We start from the raw sequence: 25053 nt of genomic DNA, 5'->3' as shown, positions 1-25053 counted from the left end.
ACATATCTTAAAAAAATGTAAGAAAAAAGAGCAAAAATTGGAATGTAATGAGGAAAAGATGAAATTTTAAACTAATAATGATATTAATATACTTAGTCACCTACAACACAAAGTGTTGCCATTAAATATATACAGTATAATATCTGTTTTAGCATTTTCTTTTGAAATTAAAAAATATATCAAAATAACACCCCATACTTGACTTGTCAGTAGAATAAATGTAGTCACCCCTGACCTATTAGAAACTCTCAAAATAAAAATAAAATATACTTAAAATAGTTATTAATTAATTAGTTAATTAAAAAATTAAATACTAACTTATGGATACATTTTTAAATGTACAACAACCATAATAAACACCAGAAAATATGTAACTGAACTTAGATATTGTCATACAGGCTGCATTTTTTACACAATCAGTTATACAATCATATTATTTTATTATATTCTTACATGGGGAAAAACAATAAAAATGTGAGAAAAAAAGAGCTACAAAATCGGTATATAATGAGAAGAAGCTGTTATGTTCTAACTAGGGATGTCCGATAATGGCTTTTTGCCGATATCCGATATTCCGATATTGTCCAACTCTTTAATTTCCGATACCGATATCAACCGATACCGATATCAACCGGTATATGCAGTCGTGGAATTAACACATTATTATGCCTAATTTGGACAACCAGGTATGGTGAAGATAAGGTACTTGTTTTTAAAATTAATTAAAAAAAATAAGATAAATAAATTCAAAACATTTTCTTGAATAAAAAAGAAAGTAAAACAATATAAAAACAGTTACATAGAAACTAGTAATTAATGAAAATGAGTAAAATTACCTGTTAAAGGTTAGTACTATTAGTGGACCAGCAGCACGCACAATCATGTGTGCTTACGGACTGTATCCCTTGCAGACTGTATTGATATATATTGATATATAATGTAGGAACCACAATATTAATAACAGAAAGAAACAACCCTTTTGTGTGAATGAGTGTGAATGAGTGTAAATGGGGGAGGGAGGTTTTTTGGGTTGGTGATCTAATTGTAAGTGTATCTTGTGTTTTTTTATGTTGATTTAATAAAAAAATAAATAAAAAAACAAAAACAAAAAAAACGATACCGATAATAAAAAAAACGATAAGTGATAATTTCCGATATTACATTTTAACGCATTTATCGGCCGATAATATCGGCAGGCCGATATTATCGGACATCTCTAGTTCTAACTAATAATTAATACAGTTAAAGACTTCGTCATCAATAATAGAAATCACAAAGCTGACAATATCTCTTTTAGCATTTTTTTATGAAAAAATGTCAATATGGCTCCCAAATACTTTTACTGTTCAGTATGCGGCCCCTGGTGGAAAAAGTTTAACTCCCCCGAAGTATCAAAAGTATCGATATTTTGTTTTAAGGATCGATATTATAGCATTTAGAGCTGGTATCGGCAGTATGGACATGTATGTATCGAAGCACACGTCACTAGTCAAGGTAGAAATGCAAACAAAAGCCTCAATATGTATTTTGGTGCAACTTTCTGAAAAAAGCTGCCACAAATTCATGCATTTGAGACCACGACGATCCCAGTCCTGGAGGACCGAGCAGTGATAATGGCAGCCATGAATGTGGTCGACTGAATGAACAAAATGTGGAAAAAGGATGTTTTACCCCCACGATAAGAAAAAAAGCGGAGGGAATAGATTGAGATGGTGTAAAGATGAGAAGAATGTGTCTGCAGGGAGATGGGGAGATGATCCACCTCATATGCATGCGTGACAAAGGGGAGACAAACAAACAATGCTGTGTCGTTGTCACAATGCTCCTTGTCACTTCCACTCCTCTATTAGCCGGAGATGATTAAAATGCAGCACTAACCAAGCAGTGTCTCTGCAGAACGTTCAAAAAAAAAGATGGAATGGGAGTAAAATGAAGCGGAAAAGTCAATAGCATCTTTTACAACGTGACGCTTTTCATCCTTCACAGGCAGCAAGAAGAAAAGACTTTCAAGCTTCTTTCCCCCCCTTCCATCTCCCATTATGCCCGCCCCCCCTCGCCCCCGTGGTACCGGAGGACAACCCTGCCGCACGGTGAGCTCAATGGGCTCCCCAGAACATTTCAGTCACACCTTTGCCTTGCAGAAGGTTGATTTAAGTCCCAGCGCGCTCTTTAGGGCAATTACATGATGCCATGTCGCTATCGGAGCCATCCTGACTGAGAGAGGCGTGTCGGGTCCTGGGAAGTTGCTGCTGTTCAAGCGTGGCGATAACTCCGCTTTACGCTACACGGTTTTTCTTTGGAGGGGAAAAAAAGCATGTGCGAGTAGGGCTGGGTACTGTTCACATTTGAACCAATAACAGTACCAATTCTCGCCAACATTAACATTAGTGAGTACTTTTTGTGTTAAAAATGTGCTGATTATGATAACTGCTGTCCAGTAGTCAATCATATTATCATTTGCAAGCAGTGATGGGCAAGCTACTCGGAAAATGTAGTAAGCTAAGCTACATGTTACCCTCGGTTAAATGTAGCTAAGCTACAGGGGAAGCCATCCCCGGAGAATTGTAGCTAGCTACATCAAAGCTACATTTAACAAAATGTCTATCAATGTTCATGAAAGTGTACAAATATTATTATTAAATATCTGTCATTTAGCTGGGGACACCCTACAACTACCTTTAGGGGTCCCCCCGCCGTATTTAGTTTGCCTTTTCTTTGGCCCACCCCTATAATGTTAATAATGTTCCCTACCTCCAGTAAAAAATAGCATCTATCTATATGTTGATAAAAACAATGATTCGTGTTGTTTTGGAACAGTTGGTAGTGGTTTTGTGCAGTAAAACTTGTCATGAACTCACCTTAATGTGTGTTCCTACATTTGTGTTCCACATCTTAGATGAAGAGAGCGGTCATGATTTTGGTTTACAGAGTAAACGACTAAAAACGAAGGCACTGTTTTCTCTAAAGGCATACATTTGTCTAAATACGGCCAAAGACACTCATTATTGTGGGTTTCCTGCACGTCATCTTCATCACTAGAGGACATATCTAATCCGTGGGATAAAATTCCTATGACATTTTTAAGTACCGTATTTTCCGCACTATAAGCCGCCCCGGGTTATTAGCCGCACCTTCAATGAATGGCATATTTCAAAACTTTGTCCACCTATAAGCCGCCCCGGACTATAAGCCGCGCCTACGCTGCGCTAAAGGGAATGTCAAAAAAACAGTCAGATAGGTCAGTCAAACTTTAATAATATATTAAAAACCAGCGTTCTAACAACTCTGTTCACTCCCAAAATGTACGCAAATGTGCAATCACAAACATAGTAAAATTCAAAATAGTGCAGAGCAATAGCAACATAATGTTGCTCGAACGTTAATGTCACAACACACAAAATAAACATAGCGCTCACTTTCTGAAGTTATTCTTCATTCGTAAATCCTTCGTCTTCGGTGTCCGAAGTGAAAAGTTGGGCAAATGTGGGATCCAAAATGGCCGGTTCCGTCTCGTCGAAGTCATCGGAGTCAGTGTCACTGTTGTCCAGCAGTTCTGTGAATCCTGCCTTCCGGAAAGCTCGGACCACAGTTGTGACCGAAATATCTGCCCAGGCATTTACGATCCACTGGCAGATGTTGGCGTCGTCTGGCGCTGCCTCCCTGTCTTAGTGAAGGTGTGTTCGCCTTCTGTCATCCACTGTTCCCACGCAGTTAGCAGTCTAGCTTCGAATGCCCTGTTGACACCAATATCTAGCGGCTGGAGGTCTTTTGTCAATCCACCCGGAATGACGGCGAGTATTGAATTAAGCGCGTAAGCGTGTCTCTTAATGTGATGTTATGAGCTAGCAAATATAACAACTACACTACCCAGCATGCAACGATAGTGACGAGCATGCGCGGTAGCCCTGAGAAGCGTTGTATGCTGGCAGTTAGAATGTGGTTATGAGCACGCTGTGAGTAAACGTTGAGAACTCAGTTAACACGCCTCGTCTGCATTATTTATAATTAGACAGACAACACACTTAATAGGAGCCATTTTGGGGTCTTTACATAAACACACAAATGGAAATGAAACGTCACATATCCCAGCATGCACCGCGCTTCTTCTTCTTCCGGGGGCGGGTGGTTGCTTACAGTACAAGAAGAAGCGCTTCCTGTTCTATGGGGGCGGGTGCTTACCTTGGCGGTTGCTTGCGTAGAAGAAGAAGCGCTTCCTGTTCTACCGGGAAAAAAGATGGCGGCTGTTTACCGAAGTTGCGAGAACGAAACTTTATGAAAATGAATCTTAATATTTATCCATATATAAAGCGCACCGGGTTAAAAGCCGCACTGTCAGCTTTTGAGTAAATTTGTGGTTTTTAGGTGCGGCTAATGGTGCGGAAAATACGGTATGTTTCTTTTTTTTAAGTGGTCAGCTTGAAGCGTCTCTCTGTCTCTGACTCCCATGAGTGCATGTCTGTTATGATTTTGCTTACTAGTATCGAGACCTGCCTTATCTTGCCTCTGATTGGCCAGTCCATAATGTTTCCCCCTAACCTTAGCCAATTGTGACTCATCATAGGAACACCGACCAATCATCATGGATGTTCTCACTCATCCAGGTCATTGTGTTTTCTCCATATCTTTTTTGGGGGGCCTAGATTCACAGTCCATTTTCTCTCTTTGTAGCTTGTAGTTTTGTAGCTAAGCTACTCGCTACATGGGTCTAAAAGTAGCAAAGCTACTCATTTAAAAAGTAGCTAAACTACCGCCACGCTACTGTAAAATGCAGTTAAGCTACGTAGCTTAGCTACATGTAGCTTGCAACTGCCCATTACTGTTTGCAACTATGACATTAGGTTGCAATTACAATTAGAATGTCTAACACGTTAGATGTCCGTAGTGTTTAGTTTACGGTGTTTTTTTGGTTTTTGTTGTGCCCTAAAATGTGTTACTACTGTAAGTAATGTACTTATTACGCACCAGCTGTTTGTTTGTTTGGTGCGTCTTAGTTGTAGTTTTCATTAAAACATTGGAGGTGTTGAAATCGCCATATACAATCACTAATGCTAATCAGTAGCATGTTAAAAGCAAAGCCAATGTATATTAGCATTGACTTTGTTGCGTTGGTGGCGAGGAGGCATGATTATGCCGATTGTTTTTCCGGTGAGGACAGCAGGAGCTCCAGAGACAGCATGCAGGTAGGACAAATGATTTATTTGTATAAATCATACACAAAAATTGAAACGAACAAAACAAGCGAACACAAGGAGAGCGTGCCTAGCACAAGGAAAGCTAACGGAATAGCACACACAGGGAAGGCATAAGGCAACGCTTAGCTTACGGACACAAGGAATGAACGTGACAGTTGCGTAAAGCAAACAAAAGCACCAGGCTGAGTGACGGGAAAAAGCAGGACTAAATAGCTCTCTGATTAGTGCCCGGGAACAGGTGTGAGTCCCGAACACTAATCAGATGCAGGCGAAAACAATCAGTAACCATGACAACACAAAACAGGAGTGCTGAAACATAACTTATATCACAAGTGACTCAAAACCCAAAATAAACTATGATCCAACATCAGATCATAACAGACTTAGCGCATTTTGGAAAAAATTGAGCCTTACTTAACTTATGTTGGAGCGTTTAAGTCAATTTCTTTGTTGGCATTGAAGATTGCAACATTAACTCGAGGTAGAGTTATTCACACTCATTCGCATAAAAGGGTTGTTTTTTCTGTTATTAATATTTCTGGTTCCTACATTATACAGGTAAAAGCCAGTACATTAGAATATTTTGAAAAACTTGATTTATTTCAGTAATTGCATTCAAAAGGTGTAACTTGTACATTATATTTATTCATTGCACACAGACTGATGCATTCAAATGTTTATTTCATTTAATTTTGATGATTTGAAGTGGCAACAAATGAAAATCCAAAATTCCGTGTGTCACAAAATTAGAATATTACTTAAGGCTAATACAAAAAAGGGATTTTTAGAAATGTTGGCCAACTGAAAAGTATGAAAATGAAAAATTTGAGCATGTACAATACTCAATACTTGGTTGGAGCTCCTTTTGCCTCAATTACTGCGTTAATGCGGCGTGGCATGGAGTCGATGAGTTTCTGGCACTACTCAGGTGTTATGAGAGCCCAGGTTGCTCTGATAGTGGCCTTCAACTCTTCTGCGTTTTTGGGTCTGGCATTCTGCATCTTCCTTTTCACAATACCCCACAGATTTTCTATGGGGCTAAGGTCAGGGGAGTTGGCGGGCCAACTTAGAACAGAAATACCATGGTCCGTAAACCAGGCACGGGTAGATTTTGCGCTGTGTGCAGGCGCCAAGTCCTGTTGGAACTTGAAATCTCCATCTCCATAGAGCAGGTCAGCAGCAGGAAGCATGAAGTGCTCTAAAACTTGCTGGTAGATGGCTGCGTTGACCCTGGATCTCAGGAAACAGAGTGGACCGACACCAGCAGATGACATGGCACCCCAAACCATCACCCAACCATGCAAATTTTGCATTTCCTTTGGAAATCGAGGTCCCAGAGTCTGGAGGAAGACAGGAGAGGCACAGGATCCACGTTGCCTGAAGTCTAGTGTAAAGTTTCCACCATCAGTGATGGTTTGGGGTGCCATGTCATCTGCTGGTGTCGGTCCACTCTGTTTCCTGAGATCCAGGGTCAACACAGCCGTCTACCAGCAAGTTTTAGAGCACTTCATGCTTCCTGCTGCTGACCTGCTCTATGGAGATGGAGATTTCAAGTTCCAACAGGACTTGGCGCCTGCACACAGCGCAAAATCTACCCGTGCCTGGTTTACGGACCATGGTATTTCTGTTCTAAATTGGCCCGCCAACTCCCCTGACCTTAGCCCCATAGAAAATCTGTGGGGTATTGTGAAAAGGAAGATGCAGAATGCCAGACCCAAAAATGCAGAAGAGTTGAAGGCCACTATCAGAGCAACCTGGGCTCTCATAACACCTGAGCAGTGCCAGAAACTCATCGACTCCATGCCACGCCGCATTAACGCAGTAATTGAGGCAAAAGGAGCTCCAACCAAGTATTGAGTATTGTACATGCTCATATTTTTCATTTTCATACTTTTCAGTTGGCCAACATTTCTAAAAATCCCTTTTTTGTATTAGCCTTAAGTAATATTCTAATTTTGTGACACACGGAATTTTGGATTTTCATTTGTTGCCACTTCAAATCATCAAAATTAAATGAAATAAACATTTGAATGCATCAGTCTGTGTGCAATGAATAAATATAATGTACAAGTTACACCTTTTGAATGCAATTACTGAAATAAATCAAGTTTTTCAAAATATTCTAATTTACTGGCTTTTACCTGTATATCAATATAGATCAATACAGTCTGCAGGGATACAGTCCGTAAGCACACATGATTGTATTTTTTTATGACAAAAATAAATAAATAAATAAATACCATTACCCCCTCCCCCGGTCCGTGGGACACATTTTCAAGCGTTGACCGGTCCGCAGTTACAAAAAGGTTGGGGACCACTGCACTACGTGATCCATTATATTGTCCCGGGGAGGGTAACAGAGGGACAGTTTATGCACGCACACACTCGGGTGGGAAAGTCTTTTTTTAACGGCCAAAGAGAGAGAAATGGGCGTGCCGGTCTTTAAGTGACGCCGCGTGTGGAACACACCTCCACAAGTAGGAATTTATATCGTCAAGATTTGATCGGTACAATACCCTTATCGATATCGGTATTTATCGTACACTTAGCAGTACTATTTGTAATTTGTGGAAATAAAGATGTGAAAACATGCATTTTAATTACCATTTATATTAGCACAAATTAAACCATAGCACCTCCAACATGATGTAGTGTAACATCTCAGAGCAGGAAAGTCTTTTATCAACACCTGTGTTTCTATTCATTACAATGACACTCAGCTGGAAATAATATTTATATATGGCATGCATGTGCAGAACAAATACCTTTTACATGCTATATCAAATATATCATATAAATCAATACAATCAATGAGCATGTTATGTGGATGTGCATTTTGTAACAATCGGAATTGTTATTTGTGTTTATGTTGCACACGGACGTATTTGAGGGACGGACCCGAAGTCATACTGAGTGTTCACAGCTACCATTGTGTGGGTGTGTGTGTGGGTGTGTGTGTGTGTGTGTGTGTGTGTGTGTCTGTTCTTGTATTCCTACCCTTCTTGAGACATCAACAAGGAAAAGTACCTTCCATATGAGGACCAGTGAACAAGTGGCGCAGTTGAAAGAGTGGCCGTGCCAACAACCTGAGGGTTCCTGGTTCGATCTCCACCTTCTACCAACCTCGTCACGTCTGTTGTGTCCTTGAGCAAGACACTTCACCCTTGCTCCTGATGGGTCGTGGTTAGCGCCTTGCATGGCAGCTCCCGCCATCAGTGTGTGAATGTGTGTGTGAATGGGTGAATGTGGAAATAGTGTCAAAGCGCTTTGAGTGCCTTGAAGGTAGAAAAGCTCTATACAAGTATAACCCATTTACCATTTATCTAATAGAGAATGTCTCATTTGCACCTCTGGTGGAGAAATCTATCAAAATGAGGGTGGTCCCAAAAAGGAGGGCTTTTTCAAATTGACTGTGTGTGGGTTTTAAAAGTGCTCCTCTTCTGGTCAACATATGAAATAACAAGTAAGAAATTGAAATGCGCCCCCTTTGGCCAAAATTTATAAAACAAATGGGAGGGTTGTCCTAATTACATAAATACAAAGACTCAGTGAACAAGTGTAATGCTCTATCGTCCAGTTTGTAGTCAAGAGACAGAAGGAAATTAAACATTTAAGCACAATGTTTTTTGATGACACGTAAACGCTGCACAATGGAGTGACGTCAGACAGCAACCAGAGATATCTCAGTCACACTGGATTCTATCTTGCTGCAAAGCAACTTTTTGGATTATTATATTCCCTCGATGTTTCACCTTTTTAAGTGGATTAATGTTGGCCTGTGGATTATTGGATCGCTGGGAGGACGTTTGATCAAACGCGGACGTGACTCGTCGTGAGTAAAGTGCGTTCACTTCAAACTGACACAGCGTTTGAGGAACTTTTGAGGAGGAATATTGTTTGTTACAAACTTTTGTGTGGTGTTGCTACCTTATTTGTCATTATCCAAAGCTGATTTTAATGTGTAGTATCGGCAACTGAACTAAACATTACGTCGGTTAGCTGGAACAAAAAATAGTCCAGAATCTTCACGGTCCACGGTACCAAAAAGTACCGGTACTAGGTATACATACATAGTCACAAGTATATTTACTGCAGTATTGTATGTTTATGTCATAATATGCTTCAGCTCACCTGTAACCCACAATAGGATAAGCAGTAGAAAATAACTGAATGTAGAAATGTGGATTACAGTGATCAATATTTACAAATAATACACGTTTTATTTTCTCCAGTCCTGGACATAAGGGGGGAGGGAAGGGGAATTGTGTGAGTTACTTGCAGCGTGTGTGTGTGTGTGTGTGTGTGTGTGTGTGTGTGTGTGTGTGTGTGTTCTTGTATTTCTACCCTGCTCGAGACATCAACAAGGAAAAGTACCTTCCATATGAGGACCGGTAAACAAGTTAGGACATAAATCATGGTCCCAATACGGAAAACCATTGCATCTAATAGAGAATGTCTCATTTGCACCCCTGGTGGTGAAATCTATCAAAATGAGGGTGGTCGCAAAAAGGAGGGAATTTTCAAATGGACTGTGTGTCGGTTTTAAAAGTGCTCCCCCTCTGGTCAACATATGTAATAACAAGTGTGTGTAAGAAATTGAAATGCGGTCCCTTTGGCCAAAATTTATTTTAGAAAAATAAAATAAATATGTTTATAGAGACATACTGTAATAAATTGAAGTTAATGATGAAGATTAAAAACCAATTACAAACAACAAATTAAAAAAGAAATTAATGAACTAAAAGCAGTCTTTTTCTCACAATGTGTCGACTTTTTTCTTATAAAAGTGGGAACAATTTCTCATATTCTTTCTGTTTCTGTAATATTGCAATACTTTCTTGTAAAATTATTAAAACATTTTATGTAAAAATATAACTATTTAATGCAAAATGGCGACATTTGTCATGTAAAATTCTGACTTTTATCACAATATTGCCATTTTTTTGTTGTTCTTGTAAAATAGTGACCTTTTTTGAGTAAAATTATGACTTTAGTCATAATTTTGCCAAGTAAAATTCCGATTATTATTATCATATTGCCAACATTTTTAAGTTTTCTTATAAAATTGTGACTTTTGTCAAGTAAACTTACGACTCTTTTCATAAAATTGCCAAAATGTTAAGCTTTTCTTGTAAATTTGCGACTGTTATTGAGTAAAATTCCAACTTATATCATATTATTGCACAAATGTTCAGTTTTTCTAGTAAAATTTTGACTTGCGTTGAGTAAAATTACGACTTTTTTTATAATACTGCCAAAATTATAAGTTTTTCCTGTGAAATTCCAACTCATTTTTCACAACAAGCTTTTTTATATTTGCATAGTATGTATATATTAACAATATTGTAAATACAAATCTTTATATATCTAGAAAGGGTGGTCCTAAAGAGGTAGGCATTTTTTGCAGGTCTCAAGGTAGAAGGTAACAAATACTAGTGTGTGTGTGTGTGTGTGTGTGTGTGTGTGTGTGTGTGTGTGTGTGTGTGAGAGAGATATGGCTAGACAGACATGGCACAGGGGGAGCAGTGACTAGTAAGCCCGTGAGCAGGACATGATTGCAGTGTGTATCTTATCTGTGTCAGGTCCTCCTGAGGCGAGTGGAGCCGAGCTGAGCAGAGCACACGCGCTTCAGTGACCAGTCGACCGTGTGAGGGTAATCTCCTTCGCTCGCTTTACCCCCCTCCGTCTGGCAGACAACTGTTTCTCACACACACTTTTTGTGCACATAAACACAAACTCAACCTGCAGGTGACACAGGCCTAAAATCGTCACGGCAATGTATCACATGTTGATGCCATCCAACACGACACACAGAGGCTGCTCGACCACGATGAAAAGGCCAATGAAGTTGTGCAAAAACAGTTGACTCGAAGGAATAATTGACTTTAGAGATATTGATTGAAAACTGAAGTCATAAGGAAACAATTTGGGAGTGGCTCACTACTCATTTTGTGCTTTAATCATTATGCGGCTTCATTTTTAATTTTAGTGATCCTCACAAGAATTGCTTGTTTATTCAATATGTAACAGACACTTAGTGGGGTTTCTTACAAACATAAAGCTATTAAAACTAAGCGTGTCCCGATACAACTTGTTCTGATATTATGCCAATATTGGAGCCATTGGCCGATACCGATATTGATCCGATACAATATTAGCACAAATCACAGTCCATCCATCCATCCATCTTCAACCGCTTATCCGGAATCGGGTCGCGGGGACAACAGCTCCAGCAGAGACCCTCAGACTTCCCTCTCCAGAGCAACATTAGCAACTTCCTCTTGGGGAATCCCGAAGCGTTCCCAGGCCAGAGAGGAGATGTAATCCCCCCATCTGGTCCTTGGCCTGCCGCGGGGTCTCCTCCCAGTGGGACGTACAACGAGGACCTCCTTAGGGAGACGCGCGTGAGGCATCCGCACGAGATGCCCGAACCACCTAAGCTGGCTCTTTTCCAAGCGAAGGAGCAGAGGCTACTTCGAGTCTCTCTCGGGTGACTGAACTTCTCACCCTATCTCTAAGGGAGATGCCAGCCACTGAGGAAACTTATTTCGGCCGCTTGTATCGCAATCTTATTCTTTCGGTCATGACCCACACTTCACGATCATAGGTGAGAGTAGGAATGTAGATAGCTCGGTAGACTGAGAGCTTTGCCTTCTGGCTCAGCTCTCGTTTTGTCACAACAGTGCGGCGGAGAGACTGCAATACTGCCCCAGCTGCTCCGATTCTCCGGCGGATTTCCTTCTCCATCTTTCCCTCACTCGTGAACAAGACCCTTAAACTCCTCCACCTGGGACAGAGTCTCGTTCTCTACCTGGACTGTACAAACCATCGGTTTCCTGCTGAGAACCATGGCCTCAGATTTGGAGATGCTGATCCTCATCCCAGCCACTGAACACTCGGCTGCGAACCGATCCAGTGAGAGCTGAAGGTCACGAACCGAAGGTGCCATCAGGACCATATCATCTGCAAACAGCAGTGACGCAACCTTTAGCCCCCCGAGACGTATACCCTCTCCGCCATGGTCACGACTCTGCCTAGAAATCCTGTCCATGAAAATCACAAACAGGATAGGTGACAGAGAGCAGCCCTGGCGGAGACCAACCCCCACTGGAAACGGATCCGACTTACATCCAAGCACCCGGACACAACTCTCGCTTTGATTGTACAGAGATTGGCTGGCCCTCAGCAGGGTTCCCCTCACCCCGTACTCCCTCAGCACCTCCCACAAGATCTCCCGGGGGAACCCCGTCATACGCCTTCTCCAAATCCACAAAGCACATGTAGACTGGATAGGCATACTCCCAGGCCTTCTCCAGGATTCCCGCAAGAGTAAAGAGCTGGTCAGTTGTTCCATGACCAGGACGGAATCTACATAGCTTCTCTTGAATCTGAGGTTCGACTATCGGTCGGACCCTCCTTTCCACTTTCCCAGGGAGGCTGAGTAGTGTGAATCCCCTGTAATTAGCACACACCCTCTGGTCCCCCTTTTTGAATAGGGGAACCACCACCCCAGTCTGCCACTCCCTCGGCACTGTCCCAGACTTCCACGCAATGTTGAAAAGGCGTATCAACCAAGACAGCCTCGTCCACAGCCACGGCCGCTGCCCTTCGGGCCTGTCGGTACCTTGCAACTGCCTCCGGAGTCCCCTGGGATAACATATCCCGGTAGGACTCTTTCTTCAGTCGGACGGCTTCCCTGACCACCACTGTCCACCAGGGTGTTCGAGGGTTACCGCCCCTTGAGGCACCTAAGACCTTATGGCCACAGCTCGCAGCTGCAGCTTTAGCAATAGAGGCTTTGAACATTGCCCATTCCTGTTCAATATCCCCAACCTCCACAGGGATGGCAGAGAAGTCCCGCCGGAGGTGGGAGTTGAAATCTTTCCGGACAGAGGACTCCTCCAAACGTTCCCAGTTCACCCGCACTACACGCTTGGGTTTGCCAGGTCTGTCTAGAGGTCTACCCTGCCATTTGACCGAACTCACCACCAGATGGTGGTTGACAGTTCAGCCCCTCTCTTCACCCGAGTGTCCAAAACATACGGCCTAAGATCAGCTGATACGATTACAAAATCGTATCAGCTGACACATATATATATATATATATATATATATATATATGTGTGTGTGTGTGTGTGTGTGTGTGTGTGTGTGTGTGTGTGTGCGTGTGTGTGTGTGTGTGTGTATTTTTTTCATATATATATATATATATATATATATATAAATAAAAGAAAGAAAAATATGTACAAAACATGTGCAGAGAAGGGGACAATGTGCAATGCCTAGCATGTTTACCTGTTGTACATAACTTGACTAAAAACCAAGAAAAGACCACATTTGTGTGCTTACTGTATTGGAGGACATTTGGATTTTAACTGTCTGTTCAACTTTGCACAAGTAAACACGCTCGTATCGCAGATTTTACATGCAAGCCAATATCATCCGATTCTTGTTCCCCCCGATATCAATATCCGATCAAGATGGGTCTTGTAGAAACCCAGAATTGAAGATGGAAGAAGGAAACATTCACGTCAATTAGCATCGATGTTGGACTTCCATGAAGATAAAGTCTTCACTCAATGTACACTTTGCATGTTCCCCTGCAATCTGTTCAGTCTAACATGTGGTGATCCAATGCAAAAAAAAACAAAAAAAACTCTGCTGTGCAATGCAAAACAGGTGCTCCGTTTTTGGAGGCCATGTAATACCTCATTTAGCCTGTAGAGCAAAGGTTGTCCTGCTAATAGCTGTGAACATCTGGGATGGATTGTGCCTCAACTTCCATTTGAGTGAGAGCTTGGCACATTTATCAGTTTCTTTTTCCCCTGCTCAAAAAAGTCAGCTTTTTTTTTTTTAAACTCATATTTAAAGCAAAAGACAAGAAATTGCATTTGTGCCACACTTAACCAGGTGAGAGAGCATTTGTCAGGATGAAAGCAAAGAGAGGATGGACAGTGGAGACGGAGAGAGAGAGAGTGGGAGGCAAAGAAAAAAAACACTTCCCTGCCGCTGCAGTGAAATGCTCACAGTTGAAGGCAGCCATAGATCAAAATGTATGAAGTCCCCAGTTGATCAATTGTGGCTCTTGTGGCCGCTCTGCTATCCGCAGTCCCAGCCCCCCTGTGAGCAGGCCAGGAATAATCAGTTTGGACCTCATTTCAATATGAAAGTGTCCCGTGTATTTACTTTCATCGCAGCTTCTCACACGTATTTCTGGAGAGGGGGCAGAAAGAAAAGGTGAAGTGCACAAGGATGCCTTGTGCACTTCTTTAATGGCTTCTGGGCCTTGGAACTTCTCAGGGCGTCTTGCCCTATGGCCGACATGATGACCATCTGTTGTTTTAACCCTTGTGCTGCCAACTTACACCTACCACCCTTCAAGTGCCAAGACGACGCTCGCATGTTTACTGGGATTGTCAAAGTCCAGCGTATAAATGTCCTTTTTTAAGATAGGAAATTGCCTGGTCAAATGCTTTACAGTTACCATGGCAACCCTCACACCACGCAAATGACCTCATCTTAGCCCACTAACCTTTGTAATGCTGGAGTGGGGCTTTAAGGCATGGGTGTCAAACACAAGGTCTGGCCCGCCCATATCATTTATTGTGGCCCGTCATGTCATTTATTGTGGTCTGTCAGGTCATTTATTGTGGCCTGTCACGGCATTTATTGTGGTTTGTCACATCATTTAATGCAGTCTGTCAGGTCATTTATTATGGTCTGTCACGTCATCAAACATGGTCTGTCACGTCATTTAATGTGGTCTGTCACTTCATCAAACATAGTCTGTCATCTCATTTGTTGTGGTCTGTCATCTCATTTATTGTGGCTTGTCACGTCATTTATTGTGGTCTGTCACATCATTTAAAATGGCCTGTCACGTCATTTATTGTGGTCTGTGACGTCATTTATTGTGGCCTGTCACGTCATTTAAGATGGTCTGTCACGTCATTTATTGTGGTCTGTCACGTCATTTAATTTGGCCTGTCACATTTTAAAGTGGTCTGTCACGTCAATTAATGTGGTTTGTCACGTCAATTAATGTGGTCTGTCATGTCATTTAGCGTGGTCTGTCACATCATTTTATCTGGTCTGTCACGTCATTTAATTTGGTCTGTCACATCATTTAATGCCACCTCTGACGTCATTTAATGCAGCCTGTCACATCATTAAAGTGGCCTGTCACGTCATTAATTGTGGTCCGTCACATCATTAAAGTGGCCTTCCATGTCATTCAACATGGTCCATTATGTCATTTAACCTGGTCCGCTAAATCAATTAAGGTCGCCCTCAGCCATAAATGTGAGGTGGCCTTCAATCAACACACCTGCTTTAAGGCATCAGCTACCAGCGAGCGCAATTTCACTTGAAAGCTCACGTTTCCACATGTTAATCAGGCATCCTTGTTTTCTCAAATCCTGTCACATCGCGGTATCAAATGGTCATCTGGATGCAAACATGGCCACTGCAGCGATCCTACTTCCAAGGACCAAGTCCTATCCATTGGCCCACTGCAACATTCCTACTTCCAAGGACCAAGTCCTGTCCAGTGGACCACTACAGCGTTCCTACTTCCAAGGACCAAGTCCTGTGGAGTGGCCCACTGCAGCGTTCCTACTTCCAAGGACCAAGTCCTGTGGAGTGGCCCACTGCAGCGTTCCTACTTCCAAGGACCAAGTCCTATCCATTGGCCCACTGCAGTGTTTTTACTTCCAAGGACCAAGTCCTGTCCAGTGGCCAACTGCAGCGTTCCTACTTCCAAGGACCAAGTCCTGTCCACTGGCCAACTGCAGTGTTCCTACTTCCAAGGACCAAGTCCTGTCCAGTGGCCCACTGCAGTGTTCTTACTTCCAAGGACCAAGTCCTGTGGAGTGGTCCACTGCAGCGTTCTTACTTCCAAGGACCAAGTCCTATCCATTGGCCCACTGCAGTGTTCTTAATTCCAAGGACCAAGTCATGTCCAGTGGGCCACTGCAGCGTTCCTACTTCCAAGGACCAAGTCCTATCCAGTGGCCCACTGCAGTGTTCTTACTTCCAAGGACCAAGTCCTTTCCATTGGCCCACTGCAGTGTTTCTACTTCCAAGGACCAAGTCCTGTCCAGAGGCCCACTGCAGTCTTCCTACTTCCAAGGACCAAGTCCTGTGGAGTGGCTCACTGCAGCGTTCCTACTTCCAAGGACAAAGTCCTGTGCAGTGGCCCACTGCAGCGTTCCTACTTCCAAGGACCAAGTCCTGTCCAGTGGCATAGTTTCAGTAGCTGTTCCTGCAGTGTTCTTACTTCCAAGGACCAAGTCCTATCCAGTGGACCACTGCAGCATTCCTACTTCCAAGGACCAAGTCCTATCCATTGGCCCACTGAAGTATTCCTACTTCCAAGGACCAAGTCCTATCCATTGGCCCACTGCAGTGTTCCTACTTCCAAGGACCAAGTCCTGTCCAGTGGCCCACTGCAGTGTTCTTACTTCCAAGAACCAAGTCCTATCCATTGGCCCACTGCAGTATTCCTACTTCCAAGGACCAAGTCCTATCCATTGGCCCACTGCAGTGTTCCTACTTCCAAGGACCAAGTCCTGTCCACTGGCCAACTGCAGTGTTCTTACTTCCAAGGACCAAGTCCTGTCCAGTGGCCCACTGCAGTGTTCTTACTTCCAAGGACCAAGTCCTGTGGAGTGGTCCACTGCAGCGTTCTTACTTCCAAGGACCAAGTCCTATCCATTGGCCCACTGCAGTGTTCTTAATTCCAAGGACCAAGTCATGTCCAGTGGGCCACTGCAGCGTTCCTACTTCCAAGGACCAAGTCCTATCCAGTGGCCCACTGCAGTGTTCTTACTTCCAAGGACCAAGTCCTATCCATTGGCCCACTGCAGTGTTCCTACTTCCAAAGACCAAGTCCTATCCATTGGCCCACTGCAGTATTCCTACTTCCAAGGACCAAGTCCTGTCCAGTGGCCCACTGCAGTGTTCTTACTTCCAAGGACCAAGTCCTGTGGAGGGGCCAATACAGCGTTCCTACTTCCAAGGACCAAGTCCTGTCCAGTGGCATAGTTTCAGTAGCTGTTCCTGCAGTGTTCTTACTTCCAAGGACCAAGTCCTGTCCAGTGAACCACTGCAGCGTTCCTACTTCCAAGGACCAAGTCCTATCCATTGGTCCACTGCAGTATTCCTACTTCCAAGGACCAAGTCCTATCCATTGGCCCACTGCAGTATTCCTACTTCCAAGGACCAAGTCCTATCCATTGGCCCACTGCAGTATTCCTACTTCCAAGGACCAAGTCCTATCCATTGGCCCACTGCAGTGTTCCTACTTCCAAGGACCAAGTCCTGTCCAGTGGCCCACTGCAGTGTTCTTACTTCCAAGGACCAAGTCCTGTGGAGGGGCCAATACAGCGTTCCTACTTCCAAGGACCAAGTCCTGTCCAGTGGCATAGTTTCAGTAGCTGTTCCTGCAGTGTTCTTACTTCCAAGGACCAAGTCCTGTCCAGTGAACCACTGCAGCGTTCCTACTTCCAAGGACCAAGTCCTATCCATTGGCCCACTGCAGTATTCCTACTTCCAAGGACCAAGTCCTATCCATTGGCCCACTGCAGTATTCCTACTTCCAAGGACCAAGTCCTATCCATTGGCCCACTGCAGTATTCTTACTTCCAAGGACCAAGTCCTATCCATTGGCCCACTGCAGTGTTCCTACTTCCAAGGACCAAGTCCTGTCCAGTGGCCCACTGCAGTGTTCTTACTTCCAAGGACCAAGTCCTGTGGAGGGGCCAATACAGCGTTCCTACTTCCAAGGACCAAGTCCTGTCCAGTGGCATAGTTTCAGTAGCTGTTCCTGCAGTGTTCTTACTTCCAAGGACCAAGTCCTGTCCAGTGGACCACTGCAGCATTCCTACTTCCAAGGACCAAGTCCTATCCATTGGCCCACTGAAGTATTCCTACTTCCAAGGACCAAGTCCTATCCATTGGCCCACTGCAGTGTTCCTACTTCCAAGGACCAAGTCCTGTCCAGTGGCCCACTGCAGTGTTCCTACTTCCAAGGACCAAGTCCTGTCCAGTGGCCCACTGCAGTGTTCTTACTTCCAAGGACCAAGTCCTGTGGAGTGGCTCACTGCAGCGTTCCTACTTCCAAAGACCAAGTCCTATCCATTGGCCCACTGCAGTATTCCTACTTCCAAGGACCAAGTCCTATCCATTGGCCCACTGCAGTGTTCCTACTTCCAAGGACCAAGTCCTGTCCAGTGGCCCACTGCAGTGTTCTTACTTCCAAGGACCAAGTCCTGTGGAGTGGCTCACTGCAGCGTTCCTACTTCCAAAGACCAAGTCCTATCCATTGGCCCACTGCAGTATTCCTACTTCCAAGGACCAAGTCCTATCCATTGGCCCACTGCAGTGTTCCTACTTCCAAGGACCAAGTCCTGTCCAGAGGCCCACTGCAGTGTTCTTACTTCCAAGAACCAAGTCCTGTGGAGTGGCCCACTGCAGCGTTCCTACTTCCAAGGACCAAGTCCTGTCCAGTGGCATAGTTTCAGTAGCTGTTCCTGCAGTGTTCTTACTTCCAAGGACCAAGTCCTGTCCAGTGAACCACTGCAGCGTTCCTACTTCCAAGGACCAAGTCCTATCCATTGGCCCACTGCAGTATTCCTACTTCCAAGGACCAAGTCCTATCCATTGGCCCACTGCAGTATTCCTACTTCCAAGGACCAAGTCCTATCCATTGGCCCACTGCAGTGTTCCTACTTCCAAGGACCAAGTCCTATCCATTGGCCCACTGCAGTATTCCTACTTCCAAGGACCAAGTCCTATCCAGTGGCCCACTGCAGTGTTCCTACTTCCAAGGACCAAGTCCTATCCATTGGCCCACTGCAGTATTCCTACTTCCAAGGACCAAGTCCTATCCATTGGCCCACTGCAGTATTCCTACTTCCAAGGACCAAGTCCTATCCATTGGCCCACTGCAGTATTCCTACTTCCAAGGACCAAGTCCTATCCAGTGGCCCACTGCAGTGTTCCTACTTCCAAGGACCAAGTCCTGTGGAGGGGCCAATACAGCGTTCCTACTTCCAAGGACCAAGTCCTGTTCAGTGGCATAGTTTCAGTAGCTGTTCCTGCAGTGTAAAGCAGCAGTAAAGGAGCCACCTGTTGGTACCTGATAGTGTCTGACAAGGCCAGATGCTGTTTTATAGCGGCATAAAGGGCTTAAATAGCCGACTAAGCACTTTATACGGGCGCATGTTGTCAGGAAACAGAGCTGGAGCATGACGGCAGTAATGTCACCATGACAACATGCTGGGGAGAAGAAAGGCGTACTGGACCTCAGCTAAGCAGACGCTGAGAAATATGGCCTCAAAAATGTTGTTTGGCTAATGACTAAAGACTTTCTTTCTAAGGTTCCTGTGTGTGTGTGCGTGTGTGCGGGTGTGTGTGTGTGTGTGTGTGTGTGTGTGTGTGTGTGCGTGTGTGTGTGTGTTTGTGTGTGTGCGTGTGTGTGTTTGTGTGTGTGTGTGTGTGTGTGTGTATGTGTGTGTGTGTGTGTGTATGTGTGTGTGTGTGTGTGTGTGTGTGTACGTGCGTGTGTCTGTATGTGTGTGTGTGTGTGTGTGTGTATGTTACCTTGTCATCTTTGTCAAAATCGTCCTCCTCGTCCTGCAGCAGGTCCTCCATTGCTTGCTGAAAGAAAAGAAAGATAAGTGAATGTAGATCCAGGATGTCCAAACCTTTTCCACTGGGGGCCACGTGCTGAAAAAGCAAAGCATGCAGGGGCCATTTTGGTAATGTTTCATTTTCAAAGCCCACACTGTAGCTTTTTTTCTTTACTTTAAGGGCTCCTCTCAGGTTTGGTCCTGGGGACCCAAAAGGGTCACAGTCAGAATTTTTTAAAAAATTAGTCATATATATATATATATATATATATATATATACAGTATGTATATGTTTTACTTTCAACCCTTAAATCTTCAGGTGTGGAATAATTGATGTGAAGTAATTAGAGCCTGAAAAAGGTCAATAATTCATAACATTGATTTTGATTAATTATTATTTTTTGAGCAATGACAGTTCCCGGGGACCCAAAAGGGCCCCTCTCATAAGTGTTAAAATATGTCATATATTATTTATTTGTTTTACTTTCAACGCTTGAATCTTTCGGTCAACTTCAGATCTATTCATGGATATAAAGTTTGATTTTCTTTTTTTGTTTGTTTAATGCTTTTTTTGTAAAAACAAACAAACCCTGATTTTTTTATGGGAAAAACACAAAATATGCAATATTTTCCAGAGTGGAATATTTGAAAGTAAAGTCGTTAACTGGGTCAATGATTCCCCGTTTTCACTGCAGTGAACTTTGGAGTTGGACAAGTTTAAGCTCGGAGCCGGACTTGAACCAAAGTAGTTCTACACTACTTTTATTTTCCATTGCCCTACGGAGCCGTGACATTACATCACAGTGGTTACGCCTCCCATCGGTAAATTAGCCAGCAAACTTCGACATATTCCTAAAAAACAAAACAGACACAAGATGTTGCTGCTAAAATATTCAATGTTGTTATGATGACACTTTTGTTTTTTGAGCAATGACAGTTTAAAAAAAAATACAAATCCCACTAAAGGTCTCTGGCTTTTCATTTGGCCCGCCGAACATCACCCAAATAGACTTGGTCAAACCATTTAAACGAGGGTTGGTCATGCCCGCAGTATTTCCGCCACCCACATGGGGCAACAGCGAGGCGTGTGTGTCACAATGAAGCAGCAGTAGGGTGAGTAGAAGAAGACTACTAATTCAAACCTGGAAAAAACTTAAATTGCAAAAATCTGACTTTTAACAACGATTGGACAACAAAGTTTGAATGTTCTACTCCAAGCAAGTTCTCGAGTCATTGTTTCCTGTCGGACCTTTTAAGTGACGGACACATTGATCCAGACAAGCGGCAACAACGGTAGAAATCCCAGCGAGTAATCTTCATCACCAAACTTGGTCAACTCTTTGTAAGTAGATATTGTGCATAAATATATTTAGTTTGTTTTGTATTGAAATTACTGACTTTGTGATGTCTTTTGTATTCGTGGTCATGTTGTTTTTGTCTGAGAGTAACTCTGGTAATCAAAGCTAAATTGTAGCGCTAAATTGGACCAGTGGGGGGCGATAACGCTACACCTTAGGTTTAATTGTGATGAGGCACAGACATTGTGTGAAATGGTTAAGTGTTGCATTTCTATAGTCATAAACCTTTGTAGTTTATTGTGTAAATATATTAACGCTTAACCTCCTTTATTGATGTAAAATACACAATGAACATTAAACTTTTATGTTTATATTTTCAGTCTTACAAACCTCCATACAGGAAGAAGTGTAAAGACATAAAACTGACTAAAGAACATAATTAAAAGGAAGGAACATCAATCCTCAAAACTTCTGGGGCTTCTGTTGCTTCATGCTGTTAACTAGCTGTACACGCTAGAAAATAGTAGTGAGGGCAGAATAATTCATTTATTGACAGTGCAGTGTGAAAACAGATGTGTTTACTTTGTAATTAAGTAAACAGTCTCAAAGTAAAATAACCTGCGGAGGCACTTTCTGACGAAACATCCACATTTTGATGTCCGGCCCCTGAGCCCTTGGGCTCCTGAAACTGTGGCCCTCTTCATTATGTAGTTGAATAGCCCTGGCATCAAAAAAGACCCACTCATTAAAGTGTTAAAAAAGTCATAAGAATTTATTTTTTTTAACTTTCAATGCCTACCAAATCAAGTTCAGAGCTATCCGTCGATAGCAAGTTCATATTTTTAACGTTTTTTGTTTGTTTGTTTGTTTTATGCCCTTTTAGCAAACACACAAAATATGCAATAATTTACCCCAAAAAATAATTTCAAAGTAGAATATTTGATACGAAGTAACTGGAGCATTAAATCATTAATTAATTATTTACAACATTGATTTAGATATAATTTTTTGGAGCAATACAAAAAAAGAAGGCAGCTTTTTGTCAACATTGCAACTTTTTAAGGTTACATTTCGCCTCTTTGCCCTTTAGTTCAACTTCTGTTTTTTAAATGGTGTTTTTTAGAATGTGCCGCAGGCCGTTTAAAAATTAGCTGCAGACCGCAAACGGCCCCCGGGCCGCACTTTGGACACCCTGATGTAGATAAACTTTAGATAACGCAGAATCGACATCTGTAGAGCAGTTTATGTAGCAAAATATTGATGATTTGGTCTGGCAGCCTTCTTTGAATGAACAGAGTAACCAGGCGGCTTTCATTTGTGTGCTTGTTGGAGGGTTCTAAATGTCTCGAATTACAATTTAATTTTAGAAACCTTCTATTGTTCAAGACTGTTGACATTTGTGGAAATTGTAAGCAAAGGCTCTGGTGTAAAATTTCAACGTGCGCAGGGGATTAACGTCTTCATTCACTCAAATCGCAATGTACAAAAGCGTTCAACGAGCATTCAGTAGATTTTTTAATAATCTCTGTGCCGTCTGCATCCACCGCCAAAACAGAATATACATGTACAGTATTGACAAATACGTTCAGTCAGTGCCCGTACTGACAGTATTTTTTCTGAAATAGTTGTCTTGACAGATATAGAGACATGCAAACCATCAAGCGGCTGCAAATGACAAGTCAGAGCTTTTCTTCCTTTCGCTCACACAGTGACTAATAGCTTGAAAACCCTCAAAATTGAAACCTTTTAAAAAATTCATGTTCCGGCATATTAGCAGGCGGCGTGACCCCAGGACGTAGAGACAGCAGCGACGTGCAGGTAGAAGGTGCTTTTATTAGATACCAACAAAGGGAGCAGCAGTGGACCACAAGTGAAAATACAAATACGGCAAAAGCATATCGCTGAGGGGAAACAAGGCCAAGCAAAACAGGAAGTAGACGCAAAAATGCAAAATAAACAATGAGCTAACATCGTCCATGAGATGACACTAAACCCTCCTGTTTAGTGATCAAAGGTGGGTGAGTCCCCTGATCACTAACCATGATCAAGTGTGGTGAATCAGGGGGAATAAGCAAACAGAAAGTGAAACTAAATACCAAAACACAGTAAAACTGCACACACAAGTCTAACATGGCAGGATTTACTAAGACAATTGTATTACAAGCAGAGTCATTCAACAACTGCCGAACAGCTAAGACACGTGATATCTTTTAATTGTTGTAATCAGTCTGTTGCACTGATATTGAAATCATTTAAAAAAATATTTGACATGTCCTTTTTGTCTGATATTCAGGGTCATTTGATTCTTGGATGAATAAGGTAATGAAGTTATGAAGTTGGCCACCATTCTTAAACAGGATTTCAAAAAGTCCATCCAGGTCAACGGTTGAAGAAAATGGCCAAAAATGGCCGATCTTGCATCGTGTATTTCGGAGACAAACTTCAAGAGCTGCACCAAAATGTTTTTATCTTGCCCATCCCCAACCCTTCCACAGTGTTCCGTGCAAGAATATCTAATGTACACCAAGTGTCACAGATGTTCTGGTCCCGATCAGTTGCAACCGACATTTGGTTAATCCACAGTGCAGAGCCTCTTCTAAAATACTAATCCTCACCACCATGGCGGAAAATAAACAGTTTCTTCCGAGTATTACTATCACTGGAGGAAAAGGAATGGCTAAGCATGCCACACACACACACACACACACACACACACACACACACACACACACACACACACACACACACACACACACACACACACACACACACACACACACACACACACACACACACACAGTGAGCAGGACGACACAAGAAGCTAACCGCTAAAGCGTCAATGGAGTGATCGATTCAGATGTCGATACTGTTGATAACTGGCATAGTAGCGGTATATAAACGATACTAAAGTGATTAGGTCTATCTTTTCTTGTTCTTATTATTACCAAATTATTTTTTGTTGTTCTTGTTATTGTTTACAAACTCAGTTGCCAACTCAGCGTGGCTCTTCCCACTTCGGCACTTGGTGATCACTCCAGCGGCACTGAGAGCGGACTAGGCCGAACTACTTCTAGGTAATGTTGCAATTTTCAATGCCAACAAAGAAACTGTCATTCACAGTATTAACCACATCCACTCGGTATCCATTGCACCGGTCACCTGGGATCGGAGCCGAGGATGTCGTGACTTGTGCAGCCTTTTGAGACATTTGTGATTAAGGGCTATATAAGTCAACCTTGATTGATTGAAATGTAATAAAAAAATACTCCAATGTACGTAGAGCTCCGTCTTTCCTAAAATGTGCTAGCTTGATGTCAATATACATTGGCTTTGCTGTTGACATGCTACTGATTAGCAGTAGCGATTTTACATGATTTCAACACCTCCGAATTTGTTTATGTAAACTACAACTAAGATGCACGTTACAATTAAACAGCTGGTGCCTAATAAGTACAAAAGGTGCAGTATTAACACTTTGTAGGGTGCAACACACAACCAAGACTGAGCTGACCGACTCATGTTAGATGCAAGTCCATGTAACGTCTTGGACTTGCAACTCAATGTAAAACTTGCAAATGAGACTCAGAAATGTGTTCATGAAACAATATGTAACTGGACAGCAGTTATCATAATCAGCTCATTTTTAAATTCTGCAATAAAAAATTAAATTTTACTATTAAAAAAATCACTTTTGTTAACAAACAAAACGTTGAGTTCCGGTATTGATTCTCAGGTACCGGGAATCGGTACGTATGGGTTCAGATGTGAATTGTAGCTATGTAGCATTCAATTGGAACAACAGCTTTATCAGCACGTTTGAAATGTATTGGGATGAGCTTTATAACAATGTGTGTTTTTGTCAGTTCTATGATATAAAGTTACATTTAAAGTACCACTGATAGTCACACACACACTAGGTGTGGTGAAATT

General features: G+C 42.6%; 1 protein-coding gene across 6 annotated transcripts in view; it reads right to left on the bottom strand.

Annotated features, from left to right (window-relative positions):
- Window positions 1–25053, bottom strand: part of mctp1a (multiple C2 domains, transmembrane 1a) — a 502786-nt gene that overhangs the window by 81053 nt on the left and 396680 nt on the right. For all 6 annotated transcript variants that reach the window (XR_009817879.1, XR_009817880.1, XM_061986604.1 and 3 more), the window contains one exon: window positions 19797–19853. Coding sequence is in view for 4 of the 6 variants with exons in the window: in XM_061986604.1 (XP_061842588.1) it covers window positions 19797–19853 (57 nt within the window). In the remaining 2 variants the exon portion in view is untranslated. The remainder of the gene's footprint in view (window positions 1–19796; window positions 19854–25053) is intronic.

Source organism: Nerophis lumbriciformis, linkage group LG12 (assembly GCF_033978685.3).
Source record: "Nerophis lumbriciformis linkage group LG12, RoL_Nlum_v2.1, whole genome shotgun sequence".
NCBI lineage: Eukaryota > Metazoa > Chordata > Actinopteri > Syngnathiformes > Syngnathidae > Nerophis > Nerophis lumbriciformis.
This window is presented reverse-complemented; position numbering and strand designations above follow the sequence as displayed.